This window comes from Wyeomyia smithii, chromosome 3 (genome assembly GCF_029784165.1).
Source record: "Wyeomyia smithii strain HCP4-BCI-WySm-NY-G18 chromosome 3, ASM2978416v1, whole genome shotgun sequence".
In the NCBI taxonomy this organism is placed as follows: Eukaryota; Metazoa; Arthropoda; class Insecta; order Diptera; family Culicidae; genus Wyeomyia; species Wyeomyia smithii.
In genome coordinates this window covers 208149685-208169215 of record NC_073696.1, presented here as the reverse complement: position 1 = coordinate 208169215, position 19531 = coordinate 208149685, and the positions used below count along the sequence as shown (strand labels likewise).

At 40.4% G+C, this 19531-nt stretch overlaps 1 protein-coding gene across 27 annotated transcripts in view; it reads right to left on the bottom strand.

Annotated features, from left to right (window-relative positions):
* The window catches only part of LOC129727649 (voltage-dependent calcium channel type A subunit alpha-1-like), a 352389-nt gene that overhangs the window by 207550 nt on the left and 125308 nt on the right, over positions 1-19531 (bottom strand). For all 27 annotated transcript variants that reach the window (XR_008728573.1, XM_055685666.1, XM_055685660.1 and 24 more), the window contains exon 3: positions 12591-12802. Coding sequence is in view for 26 of the 27 variants with exons in the window: in XM_055685666.1 (XP_055541641.1) it covers positions 12591-12802 (212 nt within the window). In the remaining variant the exon portion in view is untranslated. The remainder of the gene's footprint in view (positions 1-12590; positions 12803-19531) is intronic.

Below are 19531 nucleotides of genomic sequence, written 5' to 3'. Positions count from 1 at the left end.
AGCAACGTTATTGACTAGTGAAAAGAAAGATCACCAGGAATTGTACACTGAAAACGGCTTGCTACTCCTAGGCACCATTCTGACGTTTCTTTGTGCAATTTCAGCTGTTTCTAGTCAATCGCGGGCAACACACGGGCGATCAAATATGCTATGCTATGCTATGCTATGCTATGCTATGCAAGGATTGATTAACATCGAGATCAGATGTGAGCAGCTATCGTAGCGATTCACCGAGATGTAGCATCTGAATTCAAGCAGAATATTCGTCTACAGGACCATCAACCGTTTCAAATACAGGCACGGTTGTTCCCAAGAAGAAACCTGGTAAAAAACCGAGTGTTTGGACTCCAGCGGTCATCAAAGCAGTGAAGAAACGTTTCCGACGAAATCCAGCCGTGCGAAATGAACATGAGTCACGCTTCCATGCACAATGTTATCAAAAAGGACCTTGGATATTCAGCTTTTGGGAAGCAGAAAATTCACGGATCAACTCGTAAAAATATTGCCGACAGGGTTGCTAGATCTCGGTAGCTGTAGTAGAAGCACGCAGGTCACAACATTATTTTTTCGGACGAAAAGATGTTCAGTGTTTGCTTTCAACAAGATTCAGTTCCAGCGCATAAGGCATTGATCGTTTAGACATGGTGTAAGCAGAATTTGCCTTTTTTCTTCAGTTCAGCTGAATGGTTTGCATCGTCACCGGTTTTGGACCCGCTAGACTTCAGTATCTGGGAATACATGTTAGTAAAGTTGGGCGACGTTAGGCATTTGAGTTCGGACACATTTAAAAAACGTTTGGTGAAAATTTGGGACGAAATGCCGAACGAAGTTGTGCGTGTGGCTTGCAATGACTTCGATAAGCGTCTACGGGCCGTTATCAAACACAAAGATGAAAGATTTGAGCTCAACTACACGCAAAAGTTGAAGTCTTGTACAATCATTGTGTCTTCACGATAAATATTGCACAGAAATCGCACAATAAATGTGCGAAACGCATAACGCAACAGTTGTACTGCGAGTACATTGACATAGAATGAAATCAGAATATGTATCATATACCGACACTTTATTTCTCACGTCGAGTGTATTAGTGACTGCTACTCATGGAGCAGTGCAAGCATCAAACAACAATTTGTGAACTCACTAGATATAAATAGCTATAATACTCGATCGATTTATCTCGATGGATTTGGTCATTAAAAAGTACCATTGAATGATTTGCAAAAAAAAAAAACGAAACGAAATTCTGTTCACAACATTTTGTAATCAACGCTAGCTTCACCGCAAAACTAGCAGAATCCTTCATTCCACAAAGCCACAAAAGCGTTGCTGATTTTTAATGGCAACACTTGAAAATTGTGCGCTTTTTTCTCAAGCGACGAGAGAAATTTCTCTCTCGCTCGTAGAATTTCCATGTATGTGAGACAAGACTAGACACGTCATATACAATTCGCAGGTTGCTCTTTCGCTTCTCTTTCGGTTCGGATTGCGACGCGCAAGGCTTATTATATCTCGTTGCTTCACGAAATGAGCGAGACACCCGTGCTGTACATACTTGATACCAGTGTTGTTAGTCTCACTCATAGTGTCGGTACGTGCTGCTGCTATTCAGAGGAATGCATGAAGCAGAAAAAGTATCTCGAAAGCGTGTGTGCAAAAGACTTGAAAAGCGTTGCATATGTCTCGTCCTCAAGCAGAAAGGAGGAGAATGGTTTTGCTTCTCGCTCGCTTTGCAATGCTGCTTGATACCAGTTGAAACTGTTTAGGTGTAGTAGTTTGGAGCTGCCAAATACATTGGAGAAACGTTAAAGCATTAATTGCAATCATTGTACTGGTTCCGAATTACATCAACAATTGCGCTAAAAACGTACTGGTTTCGCACCATCCAACTTTTGCGTGTAAGTACGTTGTAATTTTACTACTTACAGATGTTATTGAAATCGATTCCGAAGAGAATCAAAAAACTGTTTTGAGTTTTAGGACCTAAATAAAGTGTATCACTTTCACGTTGCCACCCTGAAATCCGTATTCAACATGAGTGTAAAAAAATGTTAATCTCATTTCGTGTTGGCAACCAGCAGAACCGGATTGATGGATCACGGACACTCTAAGCCTTTTTTACTTCACTTACTTGTGTCGCGACTGACCGATTTTAATTATAATTATCGATCCAATGCCGATTCCAGAATACGTCGCCATTTTACTCGGTCTTGGGCTGCATTCGCCACGCGGGCATTCTCATCAACAGCATACATCCAACAAGTGCGGGGTCTACCCCGAAGTCGACGGCCTCTATCGGGATTCCTGATCGTTCCTCTGGTATTCTGGCTACATACCCAGGTCACTGAGGCTTGCGGTATTTTATATGCTTAGGTATACCCGCCGATTTGTAAGAAGCGTCAGTGTTTTTTAGTGAGCTAGTTTTATACAGGCTTGCAGGCCGCGGGACTTCAGCAGGCTACGCAATACGTAGAAGGCCTATTTCCGCTATCCGTCTTATTATCTCACGGTTAACCACATTGTCGCATATCTCCTCCTATACACCCAGGAAAATGAATTTGTCGACACCAACAGCCGACGATCTACCCACTATCTGCCAGTTACAATAGGTTTGGCAGCCCGTCACCCTGCGTCAAACCATCTAACCATGATGACCACTGACGAATGATGTGAAACCGTCGAGGGTGGCACGACTCAGTTTGATTAGTTTTGTTGGGAAACTGTGTTAGAGCATAATTTGCCATCTTATACCTGAGTCGGACGCTGCGCTGAAAACTATGAGCAAATTAAATGTCTGCAAGTTGAGTTCTCTAAATTTGTCGAGCATTTGTCGTAAGGTGAACATTTGGTCCGTCTTCCTCGAAAACCACATTGGTATTCGCCAACAAAAGATTCCTGCAACGGCCTCAGTATGTGAACAGGATTCGGGAGAGTATTTTGTACACGGTATCGAGTAGAGCAATGCCCCGATATGACTGTTCGCTTCCGATTTTGAAAGTTCGAGGGGAATGTCGTCCTTTCCAGCTGCGTTGCAGTTCCTCAAACTAGCTGCGACTTCAACATCCAACTTCCAACTATCTTATCCTTTTTCAATCGTCTAGGTCCATGCCGATTATTCTGTTCCGTATTATCATCTGGATTGTTCGTAGTAATTCATTTTCGGCCTTACTAGGGCTGCGATACCTGTTCTTGCGACGAGCCTGCCGTCTTAGATATGCGATGGCGAGGCATCGCACTTCATGATCCAGCTGCCTGCTCTAGGTCAAACGCTGGTTCATGCCACCCCTAATATGAAGACACAGCCGAGTACGACCCCCCATCTCAACCAGCATACGACCAAAGTTTCCACCGGAGACTGGTTACCCGATATTCACCTGAAGTAACTCGTATCTCGGTAAGCACCTCGTGGAGGTTGTTATAGGTGTTGCTGAATAAAGGTGGATGACCACAATACACGGTGGTACAGACAAGGCCGAATTTAGGCGCTGGGGGCCCGGGGCAAATTTGTTTGTGAGGACCTCTTTTCTTAACATTTAGAGGTACCATTATGAAAGGTGACGAGCCAAAAAAAGGTCGTCCCAGGAGGACTAGCAGGGCCCCTTGAATCGGGAGGCCCGGGAAATTTGCCCCCTTTGCCCCCCCCTCAAATCCGGGTGTGGGTACAGAACGTCAATTCAGACGGAAACGGAGTTTTCGATATTTTTTTTTGTAGTTTTATGTGCTATACCTTATATACCAATTTATTTAAATTAGGCGAAAGTTAGGGTGGTCCCAAAAATAAAAAAATTGAAATATCTTTTACGGGTGGAAAGCTAGTAACGTTTTAATTTTCTAAATACGTCATTCTCAAACTTCGTTATCTCTGATTGGGGCAAGTAAAAACTTTCTTCTGATTTCTTTGGAAGAGAAACTCGTGTATTTTATTACATAGAAATTGATAAAATATTTCTTAAAATCAAATAAACTTATTCTCATTTTTTGTCAAAAAAAAATCACAGGAGGGTTGTGTGCAAAGCCACGACCGCAAGGTTGAAGTAGAATACTTTTACAAGAAAGATAACCCGGCTGCTTGCGTGTCAGTCATTTTTCCTAGCAAATAAATGTTGACCGCTCATTGGCAGTATTGAAAATTCTGTGCAAATGAAGTTGAAGTACTACTCAATTTCAGTTTGCACATATAAATACGACCTCACTGAACAGGAAAAGAACAAACTCTTTGCAGCGCAAACAAGTTTCAACAGTCAGAGTATATGTACATGTGAATTCAAATTAAGCTAATTAACTTTTGGTTAAAGCTCAGAACGACAAAATATTAAATCTTCAATTCATTCGTTTGGTTGTCCTAAAAATGACAGTGTGTTGTTGAATTTAAAATGGATATGACGCCGATTGCATCTCTGTGTTACGCCGATAGCAGGAGTTATGGTGAACTTGCGTATGACGAAGGCATCGTATTACCTGTTTTATTGAATGGGAGCAAGAGAAAAATTGTAAAATTTTGTAAACATTTAACTCAAACAATATTACCAAATCGTAGTCAGGCATTTTGATAACAATGTTGAAGGCTGTTTTCATACTGAAAATCAGACAGCCAGCAGAAGTTTTGATTGCCAAAATCCAGAATGCTGAACAGCTGTAAAGAGAGTTGTTTATTTACCTACGGCAAGCTTCCCGCCCATCGCTCGCGTTCGCGTTCACCATGGCAGAGGCCTAACTGTCTTTGTGAACGCGTTCTAACAGAGCAGTTTGTTATTCAAAGTCGGTTATGCTGATCGCAGCCTTTGCGCTGCCCCTACAGTGGGGGGTTAACTCAATAAAGTAAAAATTAGACAACTACAATAGAATTTGATTGCATCCCGCACAGAATGCCTGCTTGTGTTAATGCCAGAAAATTATTAACCTTCAATTACTTGTTTATTTGCCTTGAAAAAGGTATTTTGTGGTTCAAAATCGGTTGCTGATCGCAACCTTCAGGCTGCCCTAACAGTGCGGGAATTAAGAAAATATGCACTGTGGAAGCTATTTCACATTCAGTAAATTAGACGGGTGCTTGGATTTTCTGATGGCAATCTTCATGCTGCCCCAACACGGGGGGAATAATGGCAGTCTGGCGACATACGTTGAGAAGAACCGCGCTGCTCCCGAGAAGTGGTGACCAACCACAGGGCAAGTAGTTTGTTTGATTTGAATGCAGCCACAGGCGCAACCCGCTGCTATTGTCTGTTACTGCTGCTGCTGCTACTGCTGTCAACGTGGTGGATAGTCCATCCAGCTCACCTTCCGACTAATGAATGTAGCTAGTTTTCGCAGAAACACTCTTTTATAGCCGAAGGGTGCTACGAAATAGGCCACGCCTTTCAGTTCAGTTTTTCCATTCTCTAAAGTACTTCAGACGAATCATTCCACAATTCGCATAGGATTTTTGTATCCATCGAATAAACACCGATGGTGCTCTCAAACACACGCAACGGTTTTAACCCGTATCTTATTGCGATTTGTAACATCAAGCGATTTCGTTTGCTCGCTGTTGCGTGCTGCATCATGTTGCAACTTGGCAGCTGGGAGACGACGAAATTGTGTTCATGCTGATTGATTGAATCGACTTCATATTAGCTCTGCATAGTCGAACTAACTGTCTTTGTGAATGCGGTCTAACAGGGCAGTTTGTTATTCAAAGTCCGTTATGCTGATCACAGCCTTTGCGCTGCCCCTACAGTGGGGGGTTAACTCAATATAGTAAAAATTAGACAACTACAACAGAGTTTGATTGCATCCCGCACAGAATGTCTGCTTGTGTTGATGCCAGAAAATTATTAACTTTCAATGTTTTGTTTATACATTGAATAAACAACACGGCGACACACGCTGAGAAAAACCGCGCTGCTCCTGAGACGTGGTGACCAACCACAGGGCTAGTGCTGCTGCTAAGGTAGGACGACTGCTGTTGTCGATGTCTAGAACTATTATGAGCGGCTTCGGCTGAAACAGGCTCTTATATAGGCCAAATAGCATGTTTTTAATTGCAAGGTATATGATTCTGTCGACCGTGCTTGGGAAGCAATCATATAACGACCAATCAGAGGTTGAATTTTTCGTTTTTACAAGGCTTACTGTTTTCAATAGTACAATAGTGTGAACAATAAAATTACAATTATCTTATTTTGGGAAGAATCTTAGAAGATTTTCCAATCTATTGCTGCAAGAACGAAGGAATTCCATCGAATACTAACCGATTTATTAGCATTTGAAATTGGACATGTTTTTCACTTTTTTCGGTTTTAGATTTTCATTTCACATCCCTATGTAGCCGAACTTCCTGAGAGAAGTATTCTACTTCAAAAACCTAAATTAATCCACCTAGTGGTGCAGAAACCTTTTTTATACTAACTATTACTTTATACATATTTGGCCAGTCACTTACAAATCGTATACCATCGTAAGTCCAATTTCAATTATGAATGAAATGAATTCAAAAGATAGTTTTCAGAGAGTTAACCAAAGACGATCATTGAATTAAAGCTTGACGTGGTTTTTGCAAATAATATGAATGTTATCACTGGAGTACATGAGTTTTATTTTTTCGATCACAAACCAATTTTTAAATGCTGGCTAGAAGTAATTGAATTTTTTTTAGATAATCGAACGTGGGGAAACAGTAATAGATAACAATGATGGTGATTTCATACTAGAACAGCAAACATGTATGTTAGTTTAATGCGGTTCTACTCATTCGCTTTATTTTCAGAAATCGCAGGACCTAGATTTATGAATCAGCATCAAGTTTTTTTACGAATTGAAACTTTCACAAACCTGATCTCGAAATATAGTTTAGAATTATACAGGAAAAAATATAGCAAAAAGTTGTCAATTGAATCCTATCTCAAATGCATTATCTGAAAATAAAGGTCCTCCACGATCTTTGAGAATTTTGGATTTTCAGAGTGTAGCATTGCAAACGAAACAGCGATCCATTTGTGTTTTTCTCAACGGGTGGCACTAACACATTCGTACGTAAATAGGTCTATACATCTTTGGTAAAGCTTTTCAAAATGTTACATGTGCGCACTGGGGGATCAGAGAGGGGGGGGGGGTGATTTCGCTACAATGCTTGGCTCCCGAAAGCTGTAAATGTTTCTTACTCTTCGCAAATCTTGGTTCAACGTACAATTTAGTATATATTTCATAAGAAGTGAGGACGGGAGCTTCGGAAGAAAAGGAGCTAAGGAAGCATTGCAGTTTCTTCTAAAATCTGGTTAAGACGCACTACGAAGAGTGTAAAGATTATGAAAAGTCGTCCATGATTGTTGATTTCTTTTGAGAAATCAATAGCGATACAAAAAAAAGAGGGATAGAGAAGAGTAAAGAGCAGTGAGAGAGCAAAATTCTCCAGAAAGTAAAATATCCCCTCTAAAATATACTTTGGTCAAAACTCTACAGTTCAAGCAACCAATAAAAGATCGCACTCAGTATAATTTTGAAAGAGCTCTTGGGCTTTCATTTGAGCATGTGAACATTAGAATCGGAATAAGCGTTCTGTAAAAAGATTGTTTTTTGTTATTTTTCTTTTTTGGGTCGATTTTTATATACTACACATATAAACAACATATTTACACATACATAAGTACAGGCACACACACACAAACATACAAAAATTGTTCAATTCTTCGATCTGAGTAAATTGGCATACAACACATGGCTCTCCGTGCCATTCATTTTGCCTTAAAAGTTAAATTTCTTATATAAAAAATACTCTTTGATCAATATTTTGAAATCAAAGCCACTAATCAAAAATCCACTCGGTAGCATTCTGGGGGAGTACAGTAGCTTTCACTTGCGTATAAGATCATTAAAATCGGATATTGTGTTCTGTAAGAAAGGTGCGTTAGTATTTTGCGGCACATACATACAGACAACATACATACACAAACACACACACACACACACATACACACGAACAAACATGGCTCAGTTCGTCGAGCTGAGTCGAATAATATATACGATTCGGCCCTTGGGATCATGGATCTATTTTGCGTTTTTCGACAGATTTTATAACCTTTGTTCAGTATAACAAAGGTAACAGTATAACAAAGGTAAAACCTAAATTAATCCACCTAGTGGTGCAGAAACCTTTGTTATACTATCTATTACTATACGCTTATCACCCCAAACGTATATCGATTTAAGAATACCGATTTCAATAATAAATGAAATGATTTTAAAAGATAGTATTCCAGAGGGTGAACAAAATACGATCATAGAATCACTAGAGTATGTATGAGAGTATTATTCTTTCGATCACGCGCCAATTTTTCGAATGTCGGCTAGAAGAAACTTGAAATCTTTTGAAATAATCGAACTGTCGGAAACGGTAATAGATAAAAATGATGCAGATTTCATACTAAAACTACAGAGAACAGACGTTCATCTTATTTTCAAAAGATGTGTAAAAACTTGCAACCGTCATTTAACAGTAAGTGGTAATGCTCCCGCTACGTGGCGCTCGCATCACTTAAAAATAAAGCCCAGATATCGATAAAATATCGATACAGCAATATTCATGCAGTGCAACTGGGGCACCACATAGCAGATGTCGTTAGTGTATTAGTGTATTTGGATTCAAATTTTTACACACGATTTTCAAATTTCTTTATATAAACATGAATGTCTGTTCTCTGTGCTAAAACTGCGAATTTGTATGTTTATACAACGTAGATCAAAGTTTAAATACCGCAAAGGTTTAGTTTTTAGAAATCGCAGTGCCAAGAATTATAAACCAGCAACGTATATTCTTCACGAATTGCAACAAACTTCTACAAATCTGCTCTAAAATTATAGTTCAGAAATATAAAGGAACTGATGCTCACCTAATTTTTTATTTGCATCTTAAAATTTTTTTTCTTAGCTTTGCAATGCTTGTCTTAGATTGAAAATCGGTAGTTGCGAACAGGGTCAAAATTGTATTCTTCTGATATAATCCAAGATGGCGGCTGATCGCTCCAAATGAATGCCCTACCATTCCTTTTCACAAAGTGTTTCTTGTATTAGGTTCCATAACGAATTTCAGAGATATAACTCAAATAAAACATCAAGATTTGCTAGAATTTCAACTTTTTTAGAAACTGTTTCAATCCTTGGCGACCGAGAGGTCATCAAACTCGATCAAACGAAAATGACAGTATCACTTTTTCTCTATTTCTAACAACTATGTGAATTTATTAAATTCGAAAGACCTTGTGCACCTAGTGGCCTGGTTTCAGCTAGAATCGCTCAATTATATAAACGTTACTTGAATCATGTTTTATTGAAATTCATATAACTACTGATGAAAGTTGTCGATTCAATTTTATTTTAATTGTTTTATCTGAAAATGAAGGTTTTTGCAACATTTAAAAACTTTGGCTTTCAAGAGAGTAGTCTAGAACATTAATTATTTTGATAGCCTAAGCAAAATGGTGAAATCCGAAACAAGGACTTCATAAAACTGGCTACGATAACAAGAAGTAAGATAACATGGATGGATACTCTGTTTGCACTGAATCTTAAATAAGAAAGCAATATTTATATTTTACATAAGCATAGTGTATCATATCATAAATCTTTGGTAAAGCTTTCAGAAATATCTGGATCGCTAATTGTGTTACATTTGCATGCTGTGGGGTTCGATTTTGCTACAATGCTTGATTCCAGAAAGCTGTATATACTTCTTGTTCTTCGCAAATCTAGGTTCTACGTACAATTTTATATATATTTTCAAGGAAGTAAGACCGGAAGCTTCGCATGCGAAAACAGGAGCTAAGTAGGCATTGCAGTTTCCTCTAAAATCTATTTAAAATTGTTCAGAAAAAGCTATCAAAAACAAAAGGTTCATTTATTTACAACAGTTAAGCTGCATTACGCAGGGTTCAAAAATTATGCAAGGTTGTCGATGGTCGTTATTTTTCTTTGAAAAATGAATAGCGATACGAATAAAAAAATAGAGATAGAGGAAGAGAGAGCAATTATCCTAAAAGTAAAATATCCCATGTCTGAAAGTTCAATATTCTAAAGTTCAAGCTACCAATATGAAAAATCTTGCTCAGTATGATTTCCAAAGAGCTCTGGGGCTCTCTTATGAGCCTGCTAACATCGAAATCGGAATATGCGTTTTGTAAATAAGGTGTTTTTTTTGTTTTTTTTTCGGTTCGATTTTGATTCACTACACATATAAATAACATATTTACACATACATACATACAGGCACACATACACATACATACAGAAATTGTTCAGTTCGTCGATCTGAGTCGATTGGTGTATAACACATGGCTCTCCGTGCCATTCATTTTGCCTTAAATGTTAAATCTCGCATATAAAAAGTACTCTTGGATCAATATTTTAAAATCTGAGCCGTTAATCAAAAATCCACTCGGTAGCATTCTGGGGGGGGGGGGGGCACAGCAGCTTTCGTTTGCGTATAAGATCATCAAAATCAGATATTGCGTTCTGTAAGAAAGGTGCGTTACTATTTTGCGGCACATACATACAGACAACATACATACACACACACACACACACACATACACACACACATACACACACACATACACACGAACAGACATTGCTCAGTTCGTCGAGCTGAGTCGAATGGTATATACGGTTCGGCCCTCCGGACCTTGGATCTATTTCGCGTTTTTCGACCGATTTTATAACCTTTGTTTAGTATAACAAAGGTAAAACAAAGGTAAAACCTTTGTTTAGTACAACGAAGGTAATAGTATAACAAAGGTAAAAAGGTTTTTCGACTTAGTTTTTTTTGTTTGATGAAACTTCTGAATAATGAATGAGGAGTAGTGATTTTTCAAAAAGGAATTCCGCATTCTCAGCCGAATACACTAATCATTAAAAGTGCAAAAAATGCCCCGTCTCATGTTGAGTATTCAATAGTGCTGGAAATCATTTTTTTCTGCCAACTCTACCAGTGTACCTGCGTCAGTAGTATCACTATTACAAGTAATCAAGGTCCAAGATTTGTTCTTTATACAGTCTTGAAGGAACAATAATTTGGTATTATTTTTTGTTATTTTGAGAACAATGTAAATCACATTGAGTTAAAAATGAGGTATTGTATAATCGAGTTTAAAATATCTGATTTTTTACTCTTGCTCGGGATTTTAAAACAGCACAAATTTCGCACAGTACCCGAAAACTAATTATAGCGCATCACGAGTTTGACAAAAGCGATTGTAAAATTGCTGATATCTGCCGACTACGTAAACATACGGTTGCGAAAACATTTGAAGCCATCAAACCCGATGTAGGTGAATTATTATACATTTAGTTATTTTCAACTAACTTAACCCTACCCCGGCAAAGATAAATCAGTTTTTAACCCCAAAAATGAATTTGACACTCTCATCACTCATCAACTATATGCACATTTGATACAGTTTGTATTGCATATTAAGGAACAAAATATTCTCTAACTATACTGGATAGATGTATCGTGCAAATTTTCAGATATAATTGTTTAGCTCAAATCAAAGCTTAAACGTCAGGTAATGCCCTATGGCATCACCCGCCAGAAATGTGTTAACTTCTGTTCATTTTCTGAGCATGTAGAGCAATAACAAAACCATTCATGGATTTGATTCGATCCTGTAATTCTAGGTGAAAGGAAAGGGGAGCTGCGTAGCCGCAAGGTTACAGAGTCCGCTTTATCAAGCGGATGGTCGTGGTTTCGAATTTTAGTAGAACCAGGCTATTCGGTGTCAGAAAGGACTTGAACATGGATTTATTCTCAGGCTCCCCCACCAGTCCCCTTCCTTTACGCTGAAATCTACAACACCTTCGCATGACTTCCTCTTAACAAAAATAAATCCCTCTTATCAATAAAACTGGCCAGAAGGACGCACGACGAAACTTCTCCAGGGAATCATAATTAGTGATATTCAACAAGAGGAACGAGCATCGGTATAGTAGAACAGTAAGCGTGTAAAAGGAGAAGTACCACATTACACACAAGCACTGATAAACAATAATAATAAGCATGCCACTTCTCAATAGCGGTATTGCTAATAATAGAAGTGCGGGATACCGCAGACACCCGGGCATATCTCACAATAGATCTACGATTCTAATCGCAGTGAGGAAGTCCATACAGGAAAAAAAAGTGAAAGGAGATCATAATGTCAATAGTTTTTGTCTTAAGCCAAAGTGTAGAGTTTAATTGAGAACAATTTATAAATTTTTCTTAGTTAAGTCTACATAAACGGATGAATTTTATTCGAACAAAATTACACCTATGAATAATCAAATTTATCTAAATCCTAATTGAATACCGCAACTCTTTCTATAAAGCTCTTGTTGATGTTAAACTTTTGAAAGTTTATACTTGAGAACAATAAAATGACAAACTTCAAATTCTAGGAAAAAGAATCGCCACTAGAAAGCACTGAATACGCTCTGCTATAAAAGATTTCCCAGAAAGCTCACCAACGGATAAAGCTCTCTACTATCACAGATAAAATGGTTCTCTCCCATCGTAGTTTACCATAAAGCACACCAACATGGTTGATGCTGAGTGAAGCTACGCAGTACGAGTGATTACTCACATGATATCTCCGAGTTTCAGTCTTGTTTGAATTAAAGCACAGCTCTTGTGATCACTGGTTGTTACAGCGCGCCGCCGACGGGGAGAGACGCGCGGTGTGATTAGGCCTTCGGGTGGTTCCAGTTGCATGCTGAGATTATTTCCCATGCGGACCATCGGCGAGGAACCACGTCGCCGGGTCGACATATGTCGGCCTCCTACGCTACCGATCATCTGGAATTAATAAAAAAAAAACGTTATTATAGATTCCATGTTAACACAGTTCGCTTTGTTATTGAGCTATTCATGTTATGCATTTATCGAGTAATGATAAACAGAAAACAGAAAACAGAAAACAGAAAACAGAAAACAGAAAACAGAAAACAGAAAACAGAAAACAGAAAACAGAAAACAGAAAACAGAAAACAGAAAACAGAAAACAGAAAACAGAAAACAGAAAACAGTCTAGATATGACTGTACTGAGGGCAAAAGCATTAAAATTTGCCAATATATGTACATGAAAATTAAGTTGATCCATATCAGTTTGTGATCAAGTAAAGCCATTGTTAACCTCATATACCCACATATTGCGCGATCAGACTCGAGAATAATTTTTGATGCGTGCGAAAGAGCTTCTATCAGAGCAACATTTACTTTAGAATATGCAACAACTTATTACCAGATGCAAATTATTATCCCTCTCAGTGGCGCCTAGGTTCACTTCAATTATGCATTTTTTTTGCATAAGTGCTTTGACTATCGTAATGACATCCACGCTGGGGTAGAGTGATTATCAAGAGTAAGACAGAGCAGTAGAAAAGTGCTTTTTTCCCCGTTAGTCTTTAGTCGGCTTCATCGAGGAATTATTCTGATCCATTATCTCATCACTGTTACACAGTTAACCAACTTAGGAGGTTCATTCGTGCCTAATATACTCACTTCGAGCTGCACCGGATCAGCACTTCATATTCTTCGTCATGGTCAGTTTCGTTTTTAAATTTTCCGAGAATGGTATTACTCTACGGTATCAGGAAGCTGTCCCGGGCGAGAACAGGAGCCGGAAGGAAAAAAGTAAATGGAGCGCAGCCCAGTGAGGCGAACGTTATTATAATGAGTATCCTGTTTACAATCAATTCCTTGCGCTCCCGTTTCAGCGATACTATTCTTAACTGGTTTCATGCGCGTTCTTTAGATTTTCAATGAGGCACTTTGCGAGTGCACAGAAAACACCACTTCGGCGTTGGTCTGCATATAGCGCAACATCATGGAGTGTTGAGAAATTGCTTATGCTATGCTATTGTTATTTGTATCCCACTCTGGGCTGGGTTGCACGATAAGCCTTCGTAGTGGCAGTGCTGAATTTTAACAGCTTTCACTCAAATGCTCTTTCTAAGGGGATAGAATTGCCTGAACAATTGTGTTTTATTTTCCCATCTATTGAATCTAAAACACAAACAATCAATTCAAACCACCATTTTATGAACAAGTGGATTCTAGAGAATTGGGAGCACATCATTTGTTCTCTTAGATTTACCACATAGAGTGTAGTATAAAATTCCATGTAGCGACGAACGAAATACCAATTTACGCAAAATAGTATGATTCGCCGGGGATCCACATATCGAAATGCGTACGAACCTCTCTCCAAACGCATGCCAATAAAACAGCGACTTTGAGAATTTGCACAACTCGTCAGAGTCCAATTAAATTAAATCTGTGCCACCACAAAGCGACCGCAGAGTTCGTTCCGTCGACACATTTCAGTATGCGGCAAGATCGCCACCAGTTAGCTGAACTGTACAACGCATTCAGCACAACTTAATCTGCTGCGGTCAATCCTTGAACACACTTCATCTCGGCTGATGTCACATTCTAAATGCACAAGCTAAACATCCAGCTCGGATGCGAAACCAAAGCGGGGTGCGGGTACTCTAAATTGTGAATGTTGTTTGCCGTCAGAGGTCGGTGAAAGTTTTTAACCCGAACGGAAATTCCTTCTGACAGTTTACGGCGCTCACTTGAGCGCGCAGTTGGTACCCTCGGTGGAATTGGTTTTGCCGTTGGTATTGAAGCAAATCGTTGTGGTTTGCTGTTTCAGTGAACGGTGTGCACAAATGGTGAAAATAAATTAAATCCCTAAGCACGACACTGACCGATGCGCCCGGAAGTTTCCATGTCAACCGAAGAAGTCTGCTTGAAAGTGGCGGAAATCACATATTTCCGTTCTATGAATTGCTCGGGGACTGGACCAGTAGTTTACTGTTTTGGGGCTTCTGCATGATATTCCGAGTCAAGTTATAGTGTAAAATAATGCAGCATATGTGAGCCAAAATGAAAAAATCTGACGAATGGTAGGAAACGCAAGTTAATTACTTTGAGCGAAGTAAGGGTTTTGTTTGTAATTTTACCTAGTGCTTTTTGTTCAGATGTAGATATCTGAACAAAATTAGGGGTCTCTTATTTAATTTTTCCTATCCCCGAGTACGTTGAGATACTAGGTCTGAGGTGAAACGACGGGTAAGGTGTCATAATCTGGTTTGCTGTTGTAAAATTGCGCTTGCATTTTTGATGCATTTTCGGAAGACCTTATGAGTCAAGTCACCTCCCCAAGGTAGCTAGAATTGTTGACGAACGGTAGCGAGCATTAGCAACGGTGTAACATGAAACGTCTGTAGATAAAGCAACCTGACAATGAGGACGCTCAAGCTGTGCTTCTCAGGAAGCAGAACGCACAGTGGGGAATCATTGGTCATCGAGTTAATATCGAAAGTTTAGAATTATCTCATAATCAAATTCAAATAAAAAAATACTCCTGCAGTTAAAATTAACAATGGCAGGACAGAAAAGAATAAGTTTTCAAATGCAACCAGTCCGAGTCTGCGTAGAGTACTCTTTTTGGCGTAGAACTATATCTCTCAGGAAGTTCGGCTACAAATGAAAATTTGAAAACTGAAAAGGAGACAAAATTTGTCCCTTTTTAATCTAAACATAGTGTCGCTCCGAAAGTGATATTTTTACAATTGAATCATTTAGTGTCGCTTTGAAGCGAGAGAAAAATATAAGATCGCACAGCAAGAGGCCATAAGGCACGATCGAGCTGATTAGGAGCATGCTAGATCCGCGCGAGACCTCTAGAATAGAGATTGACAAGGAAGGTGAAAACGGTCTCACGCGTAGAGTGTGTATTTTAAGAGTTTTGTTTAGTTAGGACTTTAGGATAAGCCACTTCCATGTAAAGGGACCAAGGCGCATTAGAAGTTCACATTTTCTTTCTAACGTTAGGACTTAAAAGGAGAATGAACAACATTTGTAATGTGTTAAATGGAAGGACCCGTTAGAGCCAAAAGGAAAATAAATAGATTTTCTCTAATTTTAATGGGAACTCTGGCATCTAAAGCGATAGTTATAGATAAAAGATTTTTTGAATAAATTTAAATCGCGTGTTCAACTTGTAGTGTTAAGACGACCTTTGTTAAATTGTAAAATAAAATTAAGTTTTTCAGTTCAACAAAGTGTCCTCCCTATAAATCCGAAAAGCCAATTTCAATGTACGACATCGGTCGGAAAATCGACTTTGGCAAAATTAACATCAACTTCTTTAGGAAGGTTTCACATAGGCTAAGGTGTTATTCGACCCGTGCCGATAGATGTATGGTGGGCGGTATAACGAATTCCCAGCCGCTAAAGGAGCATGTGGAATACCTACCACCTTTTCACAGTATTTCAGCCTTCTGCAGACAGAGGACCCCTTCTTTTCTGGCAAACTCGTGAGATCAGAACATTATTCTGATATAAACATACAACAAACTTCAAATCCGGGCCCCGGTAACCTTACTCTGCGGAATAAGTGTAGTTAACAAGCTCCATGGCGTGCAACCCTACAAGGCCGCACGCTACAGGCAGAATCTAGAAGGAGGAACTGGAGGACGACTTCAACCTCGACAGCAAATCGTTAAGAGGAGGACCTTCGGTTTCATCACTAATCCTTGGTTCGCCTAGCGGGGAAGAGAAGAGCCCGACGGACTTCTTCTCGATCCGACGTCTTCCCTATTTGGTGACGCAACCGAATGAAAAAGAGAAAACTGAGCCATTCCGTGCTAAATGTCAAACCAGGCTTGTAAACGGTCACCATTTTCATTTGATCTCGCTTCCTTAGCGTGCGTCACAGTCGGCTTTCGTTCGTAAATGTAAAACAACCAAACCATCGCCTCTCAGCTCGTATCAAAGAGATGCACACTGTCAATCGTTTAGCGATGTTATTTCGGCCTATTTCTGTCTGCTTCGTTCATTTATGTTGAGAAATGTTATTACAAGATCAATGATATAAATGATTTCCAGAATACACGCACTCAACGTGCGTAGTTCTCATTTATAGAAAAAATGTCAAAATACGTTTGAGGAAAATAACGTCGTGATGGCGATACTCATTTGACATTTTTGTTTAAGAATGTATTCAGACAGCGAGCCTTGGTAGCGTCAGAGGAAGAAGAAGAAGATTATCGCAGTGAAAAGTGGCCGTGACCATTTAGAAGCCTGTGTCAAACGGCTCTCCCAATCGCAACAGCGACGCCTGAAGAGATTACTAAGCCAAGACCACTCACGCGAGGAGGACGCAAGCTTAGTACTTCACTAGTCGACCGTACTGATCGCTCACGTCAGGTCGCAAACAAACGACAACGGTCGACTGAGACAACGTCGCCAAACACGAGCGCTAAGGGCCCGAGCAGTAAAAAGCTCCGGCACTTTGCATGCGCGGAGCCCCCTACATCGCGACAAAAGACAGGGGTAGTTTATAGGGAGATGCTGGAGACCACAAACACATCACATCGATCGACTATCCAGCTTCCCGACTAACCCCCGAACAGCTAAAAACTGTTCGTAACGCCATCCTGGACTGCTTTGCGGACCAGGAACCATTCGCCGGCTAAAAAATGGCCTCCTACAGCTTGACTATGTCGATAGCGACACAGTCAGATGGCTAGAGACTACAGCGTCTTCTCTCAAACCGTGGGAGGGAGCACACCCTTGTTTCTCTGTAACACGAAGGACCTGTCAAAGGCCCTAAGATGCATAGGGTACTTCCAGGACAGTGTGAACACCACAAATAAGAGAATTCTCCGGCTACTTGAAAACCACAATGACGGTTTCTCCACACGTGCATGGCGAGTGTGTCATCGCAACGTTACTGGAAAAACTGTTAAACTGATGGTGGAGCTGGACCAACAGTCTGCTTACCTAATAGCGGCTCTGAGCTTTCTGCTGAACTACAAGTACGGTAAAGCACGCATGCGGCAGGTTGGCAGAAAGTCCTCTCACACAGGTGCGAAAGGCTCTGATGCTGAGGCAGAAAAGGCACGTTCAGGGACTCCCGCGAAAGCGAAGAAGGTTCCGCCGAAAACTCGAAAGAGGAGTAAACGTACGCATCTGATCTATCGCGACCCTCAGAGCCGCATACCGCCGCCTAAATGTGAGAGTCACATTTCTGTCACCTACCGTCTGCTGCAACTGGAGCCTGTTGCTGAGGCTATGCAATCAGCCCAACCCAATATCACCGCTGATGGCAACCGTCCACCAATCGGAACTCAACTAGGTTCGATGAAGGTCGCGTAGTCAACATTGTGAGCAGCACACGCTGCGTTCAGGGAAATCTCCATCGCGCAAAGGGTGCCTTTAGAGCTCTTTGCTCCAAGGATCAACTATCCGTAGCTATCAACGACACCAGGATCCTTGGCTTAACCAACGCAAGCGTTGAGTTGATCTATTGCAACCAACAGTCAAATCCTAGGACTGTAATTCTGTTGAACAGAAATATTGAACTTGTTCCCATTACAGAGTTCGGAATTTGGTTGCAAGGAACCGACATGCCTCTGATGAACCCAGTTTATCAGACCATAGACACATCAGACGTCTAGGCTACCCTTCTGAGAAGAAGACACTCCAGGAATCCTAAGAAAACCAATGGGAACTGTTTTAAGGAACATGTGGTTAACTCGAGAACATCCTGCCATGAAAATATTCGAACTCCAGCTGAGCTGGACATCGCAGTAAGTGACCTACAATACAGGATCACGGAAGCTTTTATGTCAAACTGTTCGTTAATGAAACGGACTGTCTGTCGTGATGTGCCCTGGTGGAACGAAACTCTCAGCATCCTGCGTCGAGAAGCCAGACGCTTGTTCAACAGGGCCAAAATCACGTCCAACTGGGAAGCTTATATAGCATCCCTTACAAAATAAAACGCTGAGCTACGCAGAGCCCAAAGGAGATCCAGAGTTCGATTCTGTGAAGACATTCAAACTCTGCCTGAGGTAACATGACTTCAAGAAGCGATTTCCAAAAATCATACTAATGGCCTTGGGCAATTGAAAAAGGAAGATGGAAGTATGACTGCCACAGCCAGAGAAACACTGGATGTTCTTATGCACATTCACTTTCCTGGCTCGACAGTGACCTCCGAGTCAAACACTGAAGAACTACAGAGCCTCGGATCCAGACGCGTGACTTCGCAGGGCTCGCTCGTCGATTGTTCACGGAGATTTCTATCAACTGGGCACTAAGCTCTTTTGAGCCTATGAAGTCTCCAGGATCGGATGGCATTCTGCCCATATTTCTGCGAAAATCGGACGGACTCATCAGCCTTTTTCGAGCCAGCTTTACTCTGTGACATATCCCGGTCAGCTGGTTGAACATCAAGGTGGTGTTTATACCAAAGCCGGGAAAAAGACAAAACATTGCACAAAGCCTTAAGATCTAAAAGTCTGACTTCAACTTTTCTCAAGTTGATAACTCCGATAACTCCGCAACGAGTTTTCTCTTGCATAAGAACCAATATGCTTATCAACAAGACAAGTCGCTGGAACCGCTTTGCATTGTCTAGTGACGAAGATCGAGAAGACGCTGAAATATAAAGAAACAGCGGTCTGCTGGATTCAAGCAATGCTTCCGAGCAGGAAGATTACAGT